This window comes from Nakaseomyces glabratus, chromosome M, assembly GCF_010111755.1.
Source record: "Nakaseomyces glabratus chromosome M, complete sequence".
NCBI lineage: Eukaryota > Fungi > Ascomycota > Saccharomycetes > Saccharomycetales > Saccharomycetaceae > Nakaseomyces > Nakaseomyces glabratus.
The window spans coordinates 474348-493582 of NC_088963.1; the positions used below are offsets into that span (position 1 = coordinate 474348).

Sequence of the window (19235 nt, forward strand, 5' to 3'; positions counted from 1 at the left end):
TGAAATCAAATCAAATCAAAACGAAATAAGTAAAGAAAGGGAGAAGCCTCCTTTCAGTTACAATAGGGACTTATACAAACATGATATGTAATGGCTTAGAGAGCAGATATATACTCTTGGGGTCGAAAGGCACTCCTTTTATTGAAGCCTTGTCCGATGAGCAAAGCTCATAGCATTCCACATCATCGCAACTTTTTCCGAAAAAAAAAATATTGATTTAGAACTCCTACGTACTTTTCTGTGCCAGAATGGGGTGTGTATGCATGAAATCATTAGTTTCCCTAGTAGGGTGTGTGAAGCCACAAGGGCGAACTTTGATAGCCATGATAGATAAGGTTTTGAGATTGACAAAAATGGCAAAGTGATGGTGCTTTGATCGCTCCAGTCCTTTGTCCCTTGAAAAGAAAAGGAAACACAAGACCTCTATCTTATCTGAGGCAGCTTGTAACTGTCGTTGCTCGCAGAGGAAAGCACACCTTCTTCGACGAGGGTGTCGAGGTAATCTTGCAGCTGCTTCTGGTTTACCGTGCTATAGTGCGAGTCCTTTGGCATGGCTGATTGTAGTAAAGCGTGAAGCTTGTCTATCTTGAGGGTACCAAGGTTCAAGAGGATGTCTTTAATGTAGGGCAATGCCCTTTCGACATGGTTCTCTTGCTTGTCCTCGTGTTGAGAAGAACGTTCTACTACGGACTCTTCCAGGACATCTGGTATAGCGGCGTATGTAGAGTCACCTTTCCATCTTAGGAACTCTAATGTACGATACTTACCGTCCGAAAAATACAGTACATCTTTGCTTACCCAATATCGTAGAATATCGGCCATCTGCTTAGATTGCATCCCTGATCTTGCACACAATTCACTGATTGTGAGGCCCTCGGTGGGAAAATTAGAGTCATGTTTGGGGCTTTTGAACAATGTGAGTACCGAGTATTGACGCAATGACGCTTTACAGTGCACGGTCCGCCCATCCAAAAAGCTTAAGTTCAAAGAGACAGAACCGTTATCCCTTCTCAGTTCTAATTTTTGGCCGATTTGTTTCTGCGAATAGAAGCGCGAATATAATTCCAATAGATGTTCCAATTCGCCATCCATCTCAAAGTCACCAGCTTTGCTTTGTGTGTCAGAATTATTTGACCAGTATAATGCAGAAACGATCTTCGGGTACACTTTCACGTTGGTATTATGCAAATCAAGTTGCATATCAGTAGCAATTTGCCTACTCTTGTAAATATCTCTTAGCATGATATCAATGGTATTGATGTTATTCAGGTCTTCTTCATCCATCGTTTCCGTGCTTCTATTGTCAAAACGTTTTTTGAGCAGGCTTAGGAATTTGCTCCACTTTTTATCCAATGTGTAGCCTCTTAAATCGAGTAGCTTTTTAGTCAAAAGGTTCTTGAACTCTATAACAAGCGTCTCTTTTGATTCTAGTAGTTCTAATAGAATATCAAATAAGTCTAATTTATGATCAGAAAGGATACCTTTACCGAAGGATGTCGGCACTTCTGGGATCCATTCCATATACCTCTTTATTACCTGCTCTAGCACCATACTATCCTCTTCTTTGGAAAACGATCCTATCATAGGATCTACCACATCATCTGATTCTTCTGTGTATGAACAGATTTCTGTGTCCTTTAACTCGTTTGTCAATGCAGTTAGTTTTTCCTCACTGACTTGGCTAGGCATTGTATTCAGTTGATCAGTTTCATCAAGACCAAGCATTGAAAATAATAATAAATGTACCAGATCTTTCCGCTGTCTAAAATGAGGTTTAACATATGAGGAAATTGTTTGCAAATATCGACCTGAAGGATCCAAAATGCTAAATGTCTTGATTGTACGAATATAAAGAAACAAAGCGTCAGCAGTAACAATACTAGGGTTGATAACCTTTAAATTGAACTTTGACAAAAGTTCAACAACTACACAGTTAAAATCGTTCACAGTGGATATTTCCTTTCTCAACTCTAATAACGTCGGTTGAACACTTGCAGGATTACTTATGCATATATCAAATATTTCATTGGTTCGAATGGAGATAAATTGCTTCTCAAAGTATTTGTAAAGTGTATTTGTAATGGTATGATTATCCTCCTGGCAAAATAGTAAGCTTGACAATTGATCCCAGTATTGTGATATGAACTGATTAAACGTCTCCATGATTAGGTACCTTTTATTCCATTTTCTTGTATAGTGTAATTGGCAAAACTGCTCAATTTTGTCAAGTATTATATCCAATACAATGCTAGTAGAATCAGTCTGGCAATAATCAAAGTAATCTACAATTTCCGTAGCTAGTTCAAAATCATCTTCAAGCATCCGGTTTCGGAGTCTCTCAACCGCCCTTGACATAACCTTCTTGTTAGTTTTTAATAGATAGTTCCCAAACAACCTGACTTCATTTTCAACTCGATTATTACCTTCAAAAATTGGTATATATTTTAAAGGGAATAAAACGTGCCTCTCTATTCTTTTCAACTCATTGAGAGTCTCTATTCGTTTGTACTCATTGTAAAAATAAACTCTGCATTGCCAACAGTAGTAATCCTGAATGTTACTTAGAAGTTGATAGTCGTTACTTCCTAGCAATAATTTCTCGATCATTGTCTTAACTAACAAGTTTGGGGGCTTCAATTGGTGATTCTTCTTACCAGCTGGATCTAACCATTGAAGCAACACATTCCACTCCTCAGCATTGCTATTCTTGTTGCCGTTGACGCCGTACTCTAAAACAGCCCTCTTGAAAGTCTTGGTATCCCCAGTTAATATCATAACTACCTTCTCAAAAGAGTTAGGACGAACAAATTGCTTGTCACCTATGTATCGAGCACTTTTCAACTGTTATAGTACTTCTTCCACTCGCAAAACACAAAGATCATAAAAAAGAGCTTATAGTCTATACGAAAGTGCACAAAACTAAGCCTAGGATTATACAGTCAGATGTGTGAGTCCTAGTTGATTTACTGTTCTATCAGCTTATGTTTAACTTTTCAGTGTTATTAATTATTGGGATCATCGATTATCACTCTGTGTTGCCATACAAAAAGTTGAAGAAGTTCGAACAATAATACACCTAAGGGACCAGAAACAATGGGGTGGAAACTATGCTGAAAATTTCTAGTTAAGCATTGCCAAACTATAATTTATTAGATTTGTTCTGGCTAGAGTAGTCATTTGGTAATTGTGCTGCCATATTAGTCTGAGGTTAAGGGAGAAGAGCAAGCTGGTAGTCATGGTTTCAAGACATGAGAAGGAGTTAATGAAGACGTTTCAATCATTGACTTCATGCACTGACGAGGGAAAAGCCAAGAGATATTTGAGTGCTAACAATTGGAACATCAACTATGCTTTGAATGAATACTATGACAAAGAAGTTGGTGGTTTCACTGAGGATCATATGATAAGACATCAGTTTAAGTACCCTGATGAGCTGGTATCATTATTTGGACACTATGCGGCTTTAATTGAAGAAGATGGGACTCAGAGTATTACACCCGATGGACTTATAGACTATATCCAAGACTTAGGATATAATTTGGAAGATTTGGTCACAATCTCTTTGGCACATTTTTTACAGTGTAAAAACCTAGAGAATCCTATTACTGAAAAGCAGTTCTTGTATTTCTGGTACAATGAGGGCTGTTATACGCTTGAACAAATGCGACATTATCTAGAGGACTGTGAAAGAAAACTATGTAACGATTGGAAGTATTTCACTACAATATACAACTATTCATTTGATTTGAATGCCAGTAAGCAAGGAGTGGTGGAAACAGACATAGCTATTGAGTACTGGAAACTGTTTTTTGAAGAGAACAGAACTAAGTTATCAGGAATAATAAAAGTTGATCAAGCACATTTGGACCTGTGGTGTAAATTTCTCCAGGATGAACACAAGAAACTAATCCATAAAGATACATGGCAGATGTTGTTGTTATTTTTCAAGAAATTTCCCTCCTTAGACGCAATCAAAACTGAATACAACGAGGCAGATGCTTGGCCCTACACCATTGATGAGTTTTACGAATACCTAGAAGAGAGAAATGTCCTCTGATACACAAAACAATACCACCTTATTTAATCACTACCTACTGTACATATCTAGATTAAGATAAACCAAATATATTATAGAGCGAATATCAGGAACAAAATTAAAAACATTTTATCTAATACATGTCAATTGAGATGATCAGGGAATTGAAGCTGTTAGGCATTATTACTTGCAATACCTATATCACATATTACGCCATACTATTCTCAAGTGAAAAATTTCTGAAATTTTTCAAAATTTCTCTGAATCGATGCGATGAGCTCATCTCATCGCCTAAACCTGGTCAATAATAACAGCAGATGAGCTTTATATAGTTATGTAGTTACTGGCTGTAATATATGACAGATTTGAGAGGTTTAGTTTCTGAACTTGGTTGTATCTTGGTGGATATATAAGGCATAAAAATACATCAAGTGAATCATCGGCTAAATAGGATATGGTGAAGTCATATCAGCGTTTTGAGCAAGCTAATGTGTTCGGTGTTATATCATCCAATTCCAACAGTGTTTGGATCGAACCAGAGGCTAGCAAGCGTAAAACCGGTAACTTAGGACAAGTGATTGTGGGAGGTTTAGAAAACATATTAGTTTGGGATATCAAGACAGGCGAACAAATTGCCCAATTAACTGATGGTCTTCCACCCGGTGCATCTGATGCCAAACTGTCAAAACCTGCTGAAACTACATTTTTAAAATATCATCCAGAAACCAATTTATTGGCTGCTGGTTACGCTGATGGTGTGATTAAAATTTGGGATTTAATATCCAAAACTGTTTTAATTTCTTTTAATGGTCATAAATCTGCTATTACTGTTTTAGCTTTTGACACAACTGGTACTAGATTAATTTCGGCATCCAAGGATTCAGATATAATTGTATGGGATTTGGTAGGTGAGTCAGGTTTATACAAGCTTCGTTCACACAAGGATGCCATAACTGGTCTGTGGTGTGAAGATGAAAACTGGCTCATTAGTACATCAAAGGATGGTCTTGTTAAGATATGGGACTTAAAATCTCAGCAATGTGTAGAAACTCATCTAGCACATACCGGAGAATGTTGGTCCCTTGGTATTATTGAAGATATGGCCGTTACTTGCAGTGCGGATAGTCAAGTGAAGCTGTGGAAACTTGATTTACAAGCTGAAAATGGCTCCAAATTAACAGAAAAAGGCATCATAGAAAAACAGAGTAAGCAAAGAGGTGTTGAAATCGATTTTGCTGTTGCACCAGATGGCGTAAAATTCTTTTATATACAAAATGCTGATAAGACTATTGAGATTTACAGGTTAAGAAAGGAAGAAGAAATATCAAGGGCTTTAAAGAAGAGAGAAAAGCGTCTTCAAGACAAAGGTATGTCAGAGGAAGAGATAAAGGAAGCCATGGGAAGTCCAGTATCTCTGATGTATCATTTGTTCCAGGTTGTTCGTTCACCATACAAAATTAAGTCAGCGCAATGGACAGTTTGTTCCAACTCAAAACTAGAGCTTGTCGTAACTACGTCCAACAACTCAATCGAGTATTACTCAATTCCTTACTCTAAAAGAGAGCCAACACAGCCTGCTCCACTAAAACTTCACACTATTGATCTACATGGTCAAAGAACGGATATCAGATCAACAAGTATAAGCGATGATAATAAATTGCTGGCTACTGCTTCTAATGGTTCATTGAAGATTTGGAATATAAAAACGAAGCGTTGCATAAGGTCATTCGAATGTGGATATGCCTTGACATGTAAATTTCTACCAGGTGGCGCATTAGTTGTGGTCGGAACTAGAAATGGTGAATTGCAATTGTTTGACATTGCATCTTCTACTATGCTTGACAATAAGGAAGGGGCACATGATGCTGCTATCTGGTCATTAGATTTAACTAGTGATGGAAGAAAGCTGGTTACAGGGTCAGCAGATAAAACTGTAAGATTCTGGACCTTTGAGGTTTCAGAAGTACCAGTTTCCGATGAGTCCAATAAAACTATGCCAATGTTGCAATTATTCCATGATACCACTTTAGAACTAGATGACGATATTTTAAGTGTGGTGATATCGCCTGATGACAAATTCATTGCTGTATCATTACTCGATAACACAGTCAAGGTATTTTTCTTGGATTCGATGAAGTTTTTCTTGAGCTTATATGGTCATAAGCTGCCTGTATTATCAATGGATATTTCATATGATTCAAAGCTAATAGTTACATGCTCTGCTGATAAGAATATAAAAATTTGGGGTCTAGATTTTGGTGATTGTCATAAGTCATTGTTTGCTCATCAAGATTCTATTATGAATGTTAAATTTCTTCCTGAGTCTTATAACTTTTTCAGCTGTTCCAAAGATGCCACTGTTAAATATTGGGATGGTCAGAAATTTGAATGTATTCAAAAACTTGCAGCACATCAAAGTGAAGTTTGGAGTATTTCAGTTTCAAACGATGGTACATTTGTTATATCTACTGGACATGATCACAGTATAAGAGTATGGGAAGAAACTGAGGACCAAGTTTTTCTGGAAGAAGAGAGAGAGAAGGAAATGGATGAGCAATATGAAGATACCCTACTAACTAGCTTAGAGGGTGGTGCTGGTGATGAAATGTTAAGTGTTAAGAAGGGTGATAACGAGGAATCTGAAGAAGTTGAAGGTGTTCATAAGCAGACAGTAGAATCTTTAAAGGCTGGTGAGAGACTGATGGAAGCGCTTGAGATAGGTGTTAATGATATTATTGCAATGGAAGAATTCAATGAACAGCTCAATGCCTGGAAGAAGTCGAAAAAGGGTATTCAACCTATCAGACCCCAGGAAAATACTCTTTTAGTAGCATTAAAGAAAACTCCAGAGGAATATATAATTGAAACATTGGTTAAAATTAAACCTTCACAAATTGAAGACGCATTAATGGTTATGCCTTTCTCATACATTTTGAAATTTTTGAAGTTCATAGATGTTGTTACAACTAAAGCAGCACTTCTACAAAAGCATATTTCCTTGGTTTGTAAAACATTATTCTTTGTGATAAGATTCAACTACAAGGAGTTAGTTGCGCAAAAAAATGCAAATCTGAAACTGCAAATAACAAGAGTGAAAGATAATCTGAGGAAATCTTTAAAGTCCAATGTCGACGAATTGGGGTTCAATATAGAAGGTATGAAGTTTATAAAACAGCAATGGGAGTTAAATCACCATTTGGAATTTAATGATGAGTACGAGGAGAAGAATTTCGAAGAAAAGCACTCTAAAAAGAGAGTTTTTGGAACTTTAGCATAAAATTATGATAATCTATAATTGGTATTTAAAATTAGAGTATAAATTACACGCACAATTATTATTGCAATTCTGTCAAAGTTAATGCTCTCTCTTTTTATTCATTGATTTATCTAATTAATTTGTAACAGATTTAATTGAAATCTATTCAATAAATAATTTCATATGAAATGTGTAAATATGTCGTGATATATAAATTAGTGGACTATGGAAATATGCTGATGCCTCATTAAGACAATAAATAGTTTTAAAATCGTTAAAATATAAGCGTAACTTAAAATCGTCAAATTCGTAAAACTTCCGAAGAGGAAGATGTATCAAATGGTTGAATGCTAATTATGCTAATCCAGAAAACTAAGACGGTAAACTATGCCCACCTTCCAAGTAATGCCATTAAAGCGGCTCCGCAGCACATAATAAAATATGCTGTTAACATGTTTCTGAGGGAATGTTCTCCTTTAAATTGGTTAGAAAAGATAAATTCATGCGCCATTAATTCAATTAGCCCAGTGTAAATTAAAATTCCAGAAGAGATAGAGTCAAATACCCCATTAGCTATCAATGCCTTTCGTGATCCTGGGACCCAGGAATGTCTCACTCCAATACCAATTGCTATTGCAATTGGTGAGGTAATTGTGAATGCAAAAGCCATAATCCATGGAGTATACCATTTAGAAGGAGGCCATTCGGTTTCGGCGATACGAGTTCCTAAACCTAGGCCTTCAAACATCTGATGAAAAGTGATAACAATAAATAATACTTTGAATTCACTACCAGCAACAGCAAGAGATAAACCAACAAACACAGAATGGAAAATAATACCAAATTCCAGTACACACAGCACGAAAACTTTACTAACGTAATCTGCGGAGAATTTGTGTTCACTATTACCAGTTGTCAGAGTATTTTCATCGATCCAAGTTTCGTCAGTTGATTCTCTCTTGTACTCGTACTGTCCTTCAAATCCAGAGTCATCCACTCTTTTCAAATTAGTAGATACACCAGTTTCGATTTTTTTAGAATCTTGTAGGCTATCTTGATGGCCAGCACAGTTTAGCATACCTTCACTCAAATCATCCGTACTGATTTGAATATCTTTGAGAATAATATCGGGTAATGCATTTGCATTATCAGTTTCTGCATGACTATGGTTAAATTTTTTATCGACAAAATGATGGGCAACTATTTCTGCAAGGAATAGCATGAATAAGGACATCAAACAGATACCAAATGCCCATGGGTAATCTTCGAATGTACCACCTAAGCAATCATCTGTCAATGCTTCTGCAGCTGGTTGTAACAAATGGATAAATGCAGTAGCAATGATCACTCCTGAACCAAAGAATTTAGCAACAAAAAAACACCAGTTGGGTAACCTAATAAAAGAATATTGAGAAGATAGAATTGGGAAATAAGCACCAAGTCCTGAAGATATCATGACAATAAATACAGCTAATATACGCAGATTCTGTTCACCGTTGTAGTCGTTCTCGGTACTGCAGGTATCGACCGAACGTCCCAACAGCTCATTATGCATTTTAACCTAAAAACTCTATGGCCAGAATATGGAGTATTTCAGACCAATTGGCATGCACTCACCGGCTGTGCTTGGTACACTTTGTCTAGTAGCTCACCTGTTAATCTTTTTCAGTACAATATGCCCAATTGATGTGGATCGATAAAGAGGTCGGTCCTTATCTAGATGAGATTTACAAGAGCTAGCCAATCTTAGGTTATGCCACAATGGTATTAATTATGAGTAATCAGAGATCTATTAGATCAAATTATGTAATCACACAACTAAATTCCTTTTTTATTAAGTTCTCGAGCAATTTGTTCGCATTGTTTAGCAAAATTCATTAAATTCGTAAATTTTTCAAGATACTTAAGTGATTCGATACAAAATAGTGACAAATGAGTTCTTGTAAAGAAACCATTGAATTTGTGAGAATAAAGAGAAGTTCATACTCTGTATTACATTAAAAAGATGGCATTACAGATGATGTGTATCATTATTTCAATGTCATAGACGTTATTTTTACCAATGGGTGAATAAATCCCTCCCTAATTATGAGCTATTGAAAGACTAATATAATCTTAAGATTTTTAGGTACCTTGAATTGAATAAATTAAAACATTAAATAGTTACAAATATAAGAGATGAAGAACTTCTAAAAGACAAAAAAAATACAAAATAAAGGTGATAGAAACGAAAGACTTGATAAAAGATTTTTATATTACAATGACGTCTTTTGGCGTTTGTCCCATATGCTATGCATGTGAAGTTTGTACTATATACTACTCCTCAATCGTCCCTAAATCTCTAAAAGGGGAACCCAAATCACTATATCCCGATAGTGGAGATGGAAAAGCCATTGCTTCAGTTCTCTCAACTGGCTTCAATAGCCCCCCATCCTCTAGTGCATTTCTCATTTTAGGATCCATTCTTAATTGATCGATATGTAGGTTGGTATTTTCTTTCAGATAATTTTCCTTTATGGGGCTATTCATTATCGCTGAAGAAAGTTTAGTGGGAGAAGATTGTTTTCTAGGAGACTTGGATACCATTTTGGAATCAGGAACTCTGGCAGGGCCAGTGCAGTTATGCCTATTCTTGTGCTTCATCATTGATTGTTCTGAGCTGAATTTTTTCCCGCAGGGACAAGAAAAATGCTTATCATGAGTCTTCTTGTGTCTAGCAAGGTCATGATTCCTCACAAACGCTTTAGTGCATCCCTCAAAGTCACACTTATATGGTTTATCTTCTAGATGTGTTTGAATATGGGACTTTATATTATACCTTCTCCTAAAAAATTTACCACAGTTAGGAAATAAACATTCAAAATTCTTGTCAGGTAGTTCTTTAACATATCGATCAATATAACCTGGTGGTAATGTAGTAGGCTTTTTCCTTTGCCGGCTTGGACTACTTTCGGTATTAGAAAATTGTAACCTATTGCTCACATTTGAATCATCGCCAGCGGTGGTATTATTATGTGATGTTGATCCTTGCGGTATTTCTGATATATGGTGCAATATATTACTGTCGTCCTCTTCTCTAAAATGCATTCCATTTTGTACGCTCTTATTGAGTGGTGTTCCTGATAGCTCCGGCCGTACCAATGATCTCTCGTTCATGTCCACATTATTTTTCGCTTTCACAGGAGTATGCTGGAAAGTATGTTTCTGAGGCATGAATCCAGACTTATTAGCAGTCATGGGAGTATTATTTTTTGATCCCGGTATAGTTGGCATAATTTCTACTGGTGCACGTAGCATTTTCCCATTGTTCTTTTGTTCATTCTCTAAATTGGCTTCTTCTAAGTTCAACATTTGCGAAGGCGGACTTGCAGTGTTCTGATAGTCATCTTGGGGTTGTAAAATAGTAGAAACTGTTGAGAGAACAGAATCTTTTTTCCTATGAGGTGAAATCATACTGTTTGGTGAGCTATACATTGCCTTTGATGATGATTCTCTAGCAGCATTGGTAGGTCTCAAAAATTCCGATGTTGAAAGCACTGAAGCATGCTCCTTTCCAAATGATGATTCGGGTGTCTTGTGTGATGCATAAGCCTCTGTGAAATCAGCATTTGGTTGCAGGTAATTGAGTGGATCTGAAGATTCCATTTGATCAATATTGCTAAACCTTGAGAATGATAGCGGTGGAGTAACAGCTTCGTTATTTAATGTAACTCGAGGTGGAGGTGGGAAAACATAGCCGCCAGAAGATGAGTTTTTTGTAACTATGATGGCGTCATCTCCTTGATATTTGGTTGGACTTCTTTGTTTTGATGGCGATTCAGTTACGTTTTGAGCTGTTAATTGACTTGTTACAGCTTCCTGATCGTGAAGCACACGCTGTATATGTTCTTGTTGTAATCTATTTTCTCGCAGTTGCCGCTCTAAGTTTCTATTTACTTCTTTCTGTTTTTCTAAAGCTAATCGAAGCTCTTCCTGCTGTTTCAGAAGAACTTGGCTTAATACAAAGCCATTCTGGTTATCTGTGTTTCCTTTTACATTCTCGTTCTCAGCTTCATTGATAATGTCTGTATTCTTGCTAAAACTAGCAATGCTGAGGGTTTTGTTATGATTTTTGAAGCCAAATATTGCGGTACCACTCATTCCTCTCTTATGCGACATCGAAGGTTTATTTGACCTGTGTCCCTGTATATCCTGCATCCAATTGAGACTTTGTTCGGCATTCATATTCAGATCTCTAGGCGAAGGCGCCAATGGTATATCTAAGTCCTTCAACTCCTCCGACAGGAGAGCATCAACATCGTTATAATTGAAGTCAAGCAAGTTGTCCATCATGTTATCGTTGTAATTCGTTAGTTGGTCCTGGGGTGTGAACACTTGGTCCTTTGGCATTTGAGGAATCTCTCCCCAATCCGCCTGGAAAGTATTCATTATTTTAGAACGACGAGGTCTTCACAAGCTAAATATCTTCTTTCGACTGTAGTGAAAAAAAAAAGTTGGTTATCTGTTGTTCTAGCGCTCTATGGAATCTGCTGACCTCCTTCAAATATAAATTGTGTGACTATTCTTATTCCTATTCAGATTGTTAAATAATATTGGCTTGTTTTTCTTATCCGTACTAGAACTTTGCTATACTAAGGCTATTACTCTCTTAAAAAGAGTATTGTCTCCTGTAAATTCCAAATGTTATAACTTAAAAGGATTGAATAAAAAAAAATAAAGTAGGTGGGGAGTTATGAGGGATGTTAAAAAAAATAAGATCGACAGGTGGTCAGTTAGTCTATTGTTTACTTTTCGTCCCTAGTGGTTGATTATGCAAACCAAATACCGTTTCTATACTTTGGAAGTATGTGCTTAATGGTGCAGAAAGGGAAAATAATAAAAAAATCGGTTTCTGAGAGATATTATTTGTCCTGTTAAGGCATATAATTAATCTTATACCCTCCTAAGGGACTATCAAACGACTTTATCTAGGAACAGCGCAGCAATAACAACTCAATACTTGCTGAAAATTGTAATCATATCCAGATCAATGTTAGAAAGGAGATTCTAGTTGTAAAATACCATATGCAACAACAGAATACAACCTAGCGTAACAACCCTAACACTTGAACGTACTTAAATTCTATGCCAAAACAAATATCCCTTTTCTCACCAGAAAGATGTAATGTCTATCACATACAAGCTTGAACACCTTCCACTCCCAGTGTTTCAAACCTCTATGTTGGAAGTTGGAAGATCAATATAACTAAAACTCTTCACAATACATGTTTACCACTGCACATAGTAAACAAAAGCTCTGTCATTATGGGCAAGAATGGGCTATATCCAGAGGAAAGAATTCAGCCGATGCCCTCGTTCCTAATTGGGAAATATGAAAACATATAACAGACGATAAACGGATAGCACCCAGAGACAACTGCGTACAGAAGTCCAAATTTCTTTGCAATTCCTAAAACGAAAGAAAATTTTTCAATTTGATCCTGCCCCCCCCGCCATGTAATTATCCCAATCTGGCAATCCATAAACATGTTACCCGATTGGGTCAACTTTAAGTTTTATTAACAGGAAAACCTAGTCTTACACGGACAGCGGTCAATTCTTATCACATGTTATCGTTTGGCATTATCATAGAATTGCAAAATCACATGATGTTGATATAATATGATACGCAGGAATCATGTGAATAAGATTTCGTGCTCAGGCATGTTCTGCTATCCTCCTCCCTTCTAACATTGTATTCCTTCTGAGTTGCCGCCGACGGTGCGCGCATACACACACACACATATATATACACAAACTTAGATTGCAGGGTGGAAACAAATGGCTTGGAATACACCTATGACCATATAAGTATAAGTAATATATCTCGCATCAATAGAAATCTCTCCATCATGGTGTTGCAAATGGGATGGTGAGGAGTTCTCTGTTTTTGTTCATTTTAATAGAGGATACGTAGAAGACCGGTTGCTGGTTTGGTGATATCTCTACGTAATCTTGAATTTGTTTTGCCATCTGGTTGGAATCTGCATAGCCAACTTTGTCCAGTATATCTTTAGGCGCATTGGACAGTTTGGCTATTGACATATGACTGAATGATGGCACAGTGACCATCTTATCTGACTCACTGAGGCCACTATCAATTAGTGCACTTTCAATGTTGTCTGTTATGTCCTTGATTATATTGTCCTTAACAGACTGGGCAACATTATATCCGAGAAACACACTCGTGGTCTGTGGTGAGCCATAGAACCTTAACGTGTCTTCGAACTGAACTAAATGCTGGCGTAACTGAGCAACTTTTGGGACCAGGATGTTATAAAATCTGTCTCTTTGAGTTTCAGAGTCAAATGGTATGTTCTTTGTCAACGATATGTGTAAGGGGACAGGGACACCCAACGTTGTGTAGTGCAACGGTTCAAAAATGTCTGTCCCAGGGAATTTCTTTTGCCAGCTCTGATTGAACTGACTTAATGTCTTGCTAATCATTTCTCGCTCTGTACTAGAAGGTCGGTACTCTATGTACAGGAAACAGGACCATTTACCGATATTTCTTTTAAACACATCGCTGCCTTTAATTGCACCAAGACTCATCCCGTTATCTGTACGCTCAATGTATTTATCTGTGTTCGGTGGAATTTGGTACTTGTCGTAAACACTGCTAGGTATCGGAGGTAGTTTTATTACAGTATCGATATCGTCTCTATGAGTCCTCTGCCACTCTTCAAGATTACTTACTTCTCCGGATTTTTCCCAATTCTCGATCGGCGGTATTACTTCTTCCGAGTTCTGGCTCTTTAAGTTCTCTTCACTCTCAAATTCACTTTCAGAACTATATTCCGCTAATATATTCATCAAGATTGTATGTGTTTTAATCCAGGTGTATATTGACAGTTAGTTTGGAACATGTAGCAATGCCTAGGTGAAAAATATAAATAAAAAAAGATGGTTTAATAAATTAGAAATGTGGCAGCTGTGAATGAGTCGATTGGATCTGTAATTAGGGCATTTTGTATCGGAATAACTTGAACAACCCTTCAGTTTTAAGTCTATCTCATCGAATTCTGAGCTTATATTTTTATTTTTTTTCACATGTTGGAAAATTTCAGAATTTTAGGAAACTCTAAAGGCCCTTTTTTTTAAAAAATTGGTTGTTCAACAGAATAAAAATGTCAATTTGACAGCATTTGGACACTAAACTGATCTGTTATTCTACTTGTACGATAAAGGACTATCTAACTCTTCGGAAATTTATATTTTGAAACTGTTTCTGTTAAGATTGCCATCAGAGTGTTAATATAACTCAAAACAAGGGAACTATTACGCACTCTGAAAGTTTAGCATAGGTCTTGGTTGTTGAGTTTTTAAACTTCATTGCAGTAGAGTTTGTTTGACAATTGGTCTTTGGAAAGTAATAAATAATGCCATTAAGTGAAATCGAGCCCCATAGCCCTTCTGCCAAGAAGGCATCTGGCCACCGCAGATCTAGAAGGCATTCGAGTATAGGGTCGTCTTCTAGGAAGCCTTCGTTAACAAGAAACAGATCAACACTTAGGTTGATGCGTACAATTAGTATTGAGTCGTTGAACAACGACACTTTTTCAGCTAGTGGGGGTGAGGATGAAGATAATTCTAACTCGGATTACAATGATGTATCAGGAACAAATCAAGATCTGGAAGACAAGATAGGTAACTTGAGCATCAAGAGCGGTATCTCCCAAAGCTCGTCGGATATTAAGACTACACCTGCCAAGAAGGGTTCTGGTGGTGTGTCAGCATCGAGTACTGACAATTCTATCGAAGTCCCTTTTGTTAAAGTAGCATTAGACATTACATTGCCTCAGGACTACTTCAAGAAGGATGTTGCCAATATGATTCAAAGTCTAAAAGTTCCAAGATGGTATGCTAGGGGACTCGTCGAATCGCCTCTGAAGATGGAGTCCTTGAGACTTACAAAAATTGCTGGAGCAATGACAAACGCTATCTTTAAAGTCGAGTATCCCGCCCTGCCTTCTCTATTATTAAGGGTTTATGGTTCTAACAATGATATGATTATTGACAGAGAGTACGAGTTACAGGTCTTGGCAAGGTTATCAGTTCAACATATTGGACCCTCGTTATATGGTTGTTTTCTAAATGGGCGCTTTGAGCAATTTTTGGAAAACGCAACAACACTCACAAAGGATGATATCAGAGATTGGAAAACCTCTCAAAGAATAGCTAGAAGAATGAAGGAACTACACACTGGTGTGCCTTTATTAAGGTTTGAAAAGGAACAAGGATCTATGGCGTGGAACAAAATTGACCAATGGTTAAAGGAAATTGAAATGAATGGCGGGGATTGGATTTCGAACGATGATAATGTGCAACAGGTGTTTGGAGCTCCAAACTGGAAAGAGTTTAAAGAGTCCATAAGAAAATACAGGGAATGGTTGTTTGAAAATAGTAAGAGTCCATATGTATTTTGTCATAATGATGCACAGTATGGTAATTTATTATTTAGTGCACCAGTGATCAACAGCGAGAAAAACGATCTAAAGAAAAGTCTCGATGAATCAAATCTATCCACATCTTCGTTGTTTCCATCTGATTCTAGAGTATCTTTGAAGGAAATCATTAATCCAACGAAACAAGAGCAGAGTCAGGACTCAAAACTTGTTGTTATTGATTTTGAGTATGCTGGTGCTAATGTTGCTGCATATGATCTTTCAAATCACTTTTCAGAATGGATGTATGATTATAATAGTTCCACCCCTCATAAGTGTTTTTCAGACCAGTATCCTACTACTGAGCAGATGTTAAATTTTGTCTACTCATATGTTTCACATCTAAGAGGTGGTGTTAAGACTGATATAGACGATGATGCAAGATTACTCTACAATGATATTAAAAAATGGAGAGGTACAGTCCAACTGTTTTGGAGTTTGTGGGCACTAATTCAAAGTGGGAAGATTCAATTCCAAGAGCAGGAATCTACTAAGGTTGATGAAGGGTTGGTAGGTGAGAAATATATAATCAAGACCGAAGACACTGCGATAGACGAATTGGTAGATGACATAGATACAAACGATGTAATTGAGGCACCTGAAGGTGTAAGTATCGATACTTTTGACTATCTGGGTTATTGTACTGACAAGATTTCTGTGTTCTGGGGAGATATTATAGGATTCAACATCATAACAAAATCAGAATGTATTGAGAATAAGGTGAAATACCTAAGCACAGATTTATTGTGAATAGAGTTTATGATCGGTTAGTTGGTGTCGTTTTAACACTGTTTTGTTAATGGAGTTCTCTGATTTATTTGACTAGTTCTCTGATTTATATGACTAGTTCTTTCATTGTTCGCCCTTAGAATAATCGCAAAAGCGTATAACAGAAACTCATTATATAACAGTCATTTAAGATAGTTCTACATAATATTTGCATATATTTAAATTCGTAATCAAAAGTAATAAAAGCATTCATTTTTAATAGTTTTTTTTTTATTTTTCGGTTACAGAAAGTTATATTGATAAGTGGATAATTTGAGGTATGATTACACGGCCTCTAGCGCATCTCTTTTTTAATCAAATTTCAAAGATAATAGCATAACAATGTCAGGAAATTCACTCGCTCATTTCACAACAGTGACTGTATATAGCATTCAGTTAAGTGATTAAGGTGTAAATCGTGGATATGTTATGGATTTTGAGCGGGCTCAAAAGAACTTTGATGCATTTGTGATTAATGGAGAAACAGATGAAACACCCAATGATGAGTTAAGGCATGAAAGTCAGCATTCAGATTTTGATACCTGTGGGACACAGGTTCCTGAAATGAACTTCTCTGATGATGATAATTCTGATTGCGGTAATAATGAGATTGACAGGCTCGCACATAATGCCACAGAAACTACAGATAAGGAAGGTGATGATAGCATTATTGTTACACAGGAACGAATTGCGGAAAACAGAAACAATTCGGTAATAGAAATAGAAGATGAGGACCAAATTGATCTAAGTGTGGTGAATAGTAAGGAGGAGGATAATATATTTCTCAACACTCAAATTCAAAGTCGATTAGATGACCATGAGAAGGATCTTCAACAAAAGGCTGTCTTGAAAAGCTTCAATTTTGAGTATGTTGATAAGGATGAGAGTCCCAATATGATGGGAAGTAGATATATAAGGAAAAAATCTCCAAAGAAGAGAAATTCAAGGAAAAATACTGAAGAGGCTATTCAAGCTAGTAAGTCGATCTCGAAAAGACAGAATAATGCGAACTCATTGTTACAGATATTGTCAGGAAAGAAATCTAAAGTTAATGCAATAATCAAGAATCAAAGATTCAAATATGAATCAAAAACTGGAGTATTGAAAAGGGCATCTCAGGTATCCAATTCAACAAGTACCACTTACGGAAAAGAAGAGTGGAAACAAATAAAAAATGTCTTGAGAACCCGATATTCAAAACTAGAAAATTCTGATGATAGGGAACTGGAGAATTTTATTAATTACCTTTCGGAGCAACTAGAAAAAGAGCCTAATCTATGGACCAGCTCACAGATTGCTATATCTACAAATGAGAACAATGAGTCATATAGGCAAGACAGTATAGGTAGTTTATTGACTCTTTCTCAAGTAATGGGAGATAAATCAGCTATACTAGAGTCTGATGATGAATATCCAGATGTTAGACCAAATGGAGAAAGTTTCTTCAAGTGTGCTGATGATTCTCAGCAATTAAAAGATGATCTCAATATTGTGTCTCAAACGAATTCTAATACAAATGTATCAGGAGTGGAATCAGTCCATGGCTTAGAAGGAAAGAATCTTTACAGTATGGGTGAAAAAGAAGAGGTGACGAATAAGATGACGGACTTTGTTAGTAAAGAAGTTGAGCAGTCTCAAGTGCCACTATTAAGTATTCACCGTCGGGGCCGAAACAATGGATCTTATTTTATATTCGATAGTTCTGATGAGTATAAGACTATAATCGAAATCGATAGTTCAATCAGACAGCCCATGGATAATAGTAATGAGCCCTCTATTACTAATCATCGTCGAACTCCAGTATTTTCTAAATCCCAGTCCATACTAGATCAGGAATGTGACTCCATTGAAGATATTAGCCTTTCTCAAGGTTCATTCAAGGCTGTTACCACGCTGATATCTCCTGTTAAAGACGGTTCTACGGCACAAAACTCGCAAGCTATGGATATTCCGACACAGTTCTCTGGAATTCCTAGGTTATTGGATTTGAAGACAGTTCCAAAATTACCTTTCGAAAGCTTCAACGAGAACTCAAAAGATTATCGAATCATTATTTCAAAAAAAAAGCTTCTTGAGCTAAAACAAGCTATCAAACGACTAGCTAATATTGAATTGACAGAGGAACATGAAGTTCTTGGCAACATTGATGGTCAACCCGGTGAGGAATTATTTGCTGTTGTTCTCTCCATCAGCAACAACTTAGAGTTACTGAGCTCACCGGGTGTTGATACGCATACGAAGGAAAAATCTCCAAGCTTAGCCGAACTGCGGAAAGATCTCGATAAAATTGGACTTAAGCCAGTTCGGCTAAAGTCACAAATAATAGAAAATCTGGCGTCAGCTTCACAGGTTGTAACAGTTGATGAAAGTAACCAGAAGAAGGTTGGTGTTACATCGAAATCAGAAGTATTTGAATTCTTGACGCATCTAGTCAAGCAAGAACCTGATTTATTGACTAGAATATACTGTTTTCAACCAATTACTATGAACGATCTTATTAATAAACTACGGAATAAAGACTCTTTTGTTGACTTAATCGATGATGGAACTATTCGAGAATGGACAGATAAACTGGGTATTTGTATTCGGAGTAACAATTTGAAAGACTGAATTGTTTTGTGTTCTGTTTAAGAATGCATGTAATTTAATATATTATGTAATTCATAAGTTCTTTTTGCTTTTCATGTTTTGG

General features: G+C 36.7%; 8 protein-coding genes across 8 annotated transcripts; 4 read left to right on the forward strand and 4 right to left on the reverse strand.

The window, feature by feature from the left end:
• Window positions 1–423: 423 nt before the first annotated feature.
• On the reverse strand, window positions 424–2775 carry APC2 (anaphase promoting complex subunit 2; the record flags this gene model as incomplete). The annotated part of the gene is made up of 1 exon (XM_449531.1): window positions 424–2775. One exon carries the CDS (start codon window positions 2773–2775, stop codon window positions 424–426), a length of 2352 nt encoding a protein of 783 aa, XP_449531.1.
• Window positions 2776–3235: 460 nt separating this feature from the next.
• On the forward strand, window positions 3236–4057 carry DCN1 (NEDD8 ligase DCN1; the record flags this gene model as incomplete). The annotated part of the gene is made up of 1 exon (XM_449532.1): window positions 3236–4057. One exon carries the CDS (start codon window positions 3236–3238, stop codon window positions 4055–4057), a length of 822 nt encoding a protein of 273 aa, XP_449532.1.
• Window positions 4058–4490: 433 nt separating this feature from the next.
• Window positions 4491–7313, forward strand: DIP2 (snoRNA-binding rRNA-processing protein DIP2; the record flags this gene model as incomplete). The annotated part of the gene is made up of 1 exon (XM_449533.1): window positions 4491–7313. The coding sequence occupies one exon, from the start codon at window positions 4491–4493 to the stop codon at window positions 7311–7313; it is 2823 nt and encodes a 940-aa protein (XP_449533.1).
• Window positions 7314–7677: 364 nt separating this feature from the next.
• Window positions 7678–8847, reverse strand: ZRT2 (low-affinity Zn(2+) transporter ZRT2; the record flags this gene model as incomplete). Its single annotated transcript, XM_449534.1, has 1 exon — window positions 7678–8847. The coding sequence occupies one exon, from the start codon at window positions 8845–8847 to the stop codon at window positions 7678–7680; it is 1170 nt and encodes a 389-aa protein (XP_449534.1).
• A 761-nt stretch (window positions 8848–9608) lies between these two features.
• On the reverse strand, window positions 9609–11720 carry ACE2 (DNA-binding transcription factor ACE2; the record flags this gene model as incomplete). Its single annotated transcript, XM_449535.1, has 1 exon — window positions 9609–11720. One exon carries the CDS (start codon window positions 11718–11720, stop codon window positions 9609–9611), a length of 2112 nt encoding a protein of 703 aa, XP_449535.1.
• Window positions 11721–13181: 1461 nt separating this feature from the next.
• USB1 (phosphoric diester hydrolase) lies at window positions 13182–14144 on the reverse strand (the record flags this gene model as incomplete). Its single annotated transcript, XM_449536.1, has 1 exon — window positions 13182–14144. The coding sequence occupies one exon, from the start codon at window positions 14142–14144 to the stop codon at window positions 13182–13184; it is 963 nt and encodes a 320-aa protein (XP_449536.1).
• Window positions 14145–14710: 566 nt separating this feature from the next.
• On the forward strand, window positions 14711–16525 carry CKI1 (bifunctional choline kinase/ethanolamine kinase CKI1; the record flags this gene model as incomplete). Its single annotated transcript, XM_449537.1, has 1 exon — window positions 14711–16525. The coding sequence occupies one exon, from the start codon at window positions 14711–14713 to the stop codon at window positions 16523–16525; it is 1815 nt and encodes a 604-aa protein (XP_449537.1).
• A 447-nt stretch (window positions 16526–16972) lies between these two features.
• Window positions 16973–19153, forward strand: SLX4 (Slx4p; the record flags this gene model as incomplete). Its single annotated transcript, XM_449538.1, has 1 exon — window positions 16973–19153. One exon carries the CDS (start codon window positions 16973–16975, stop codon window positions 19151–19153), a length of 2181 nt encoding a protein of 726 aa, XP_449538.1.
• Between the last annotated feature and the right edge of the window lie 82 nt (window positions 19154–19235).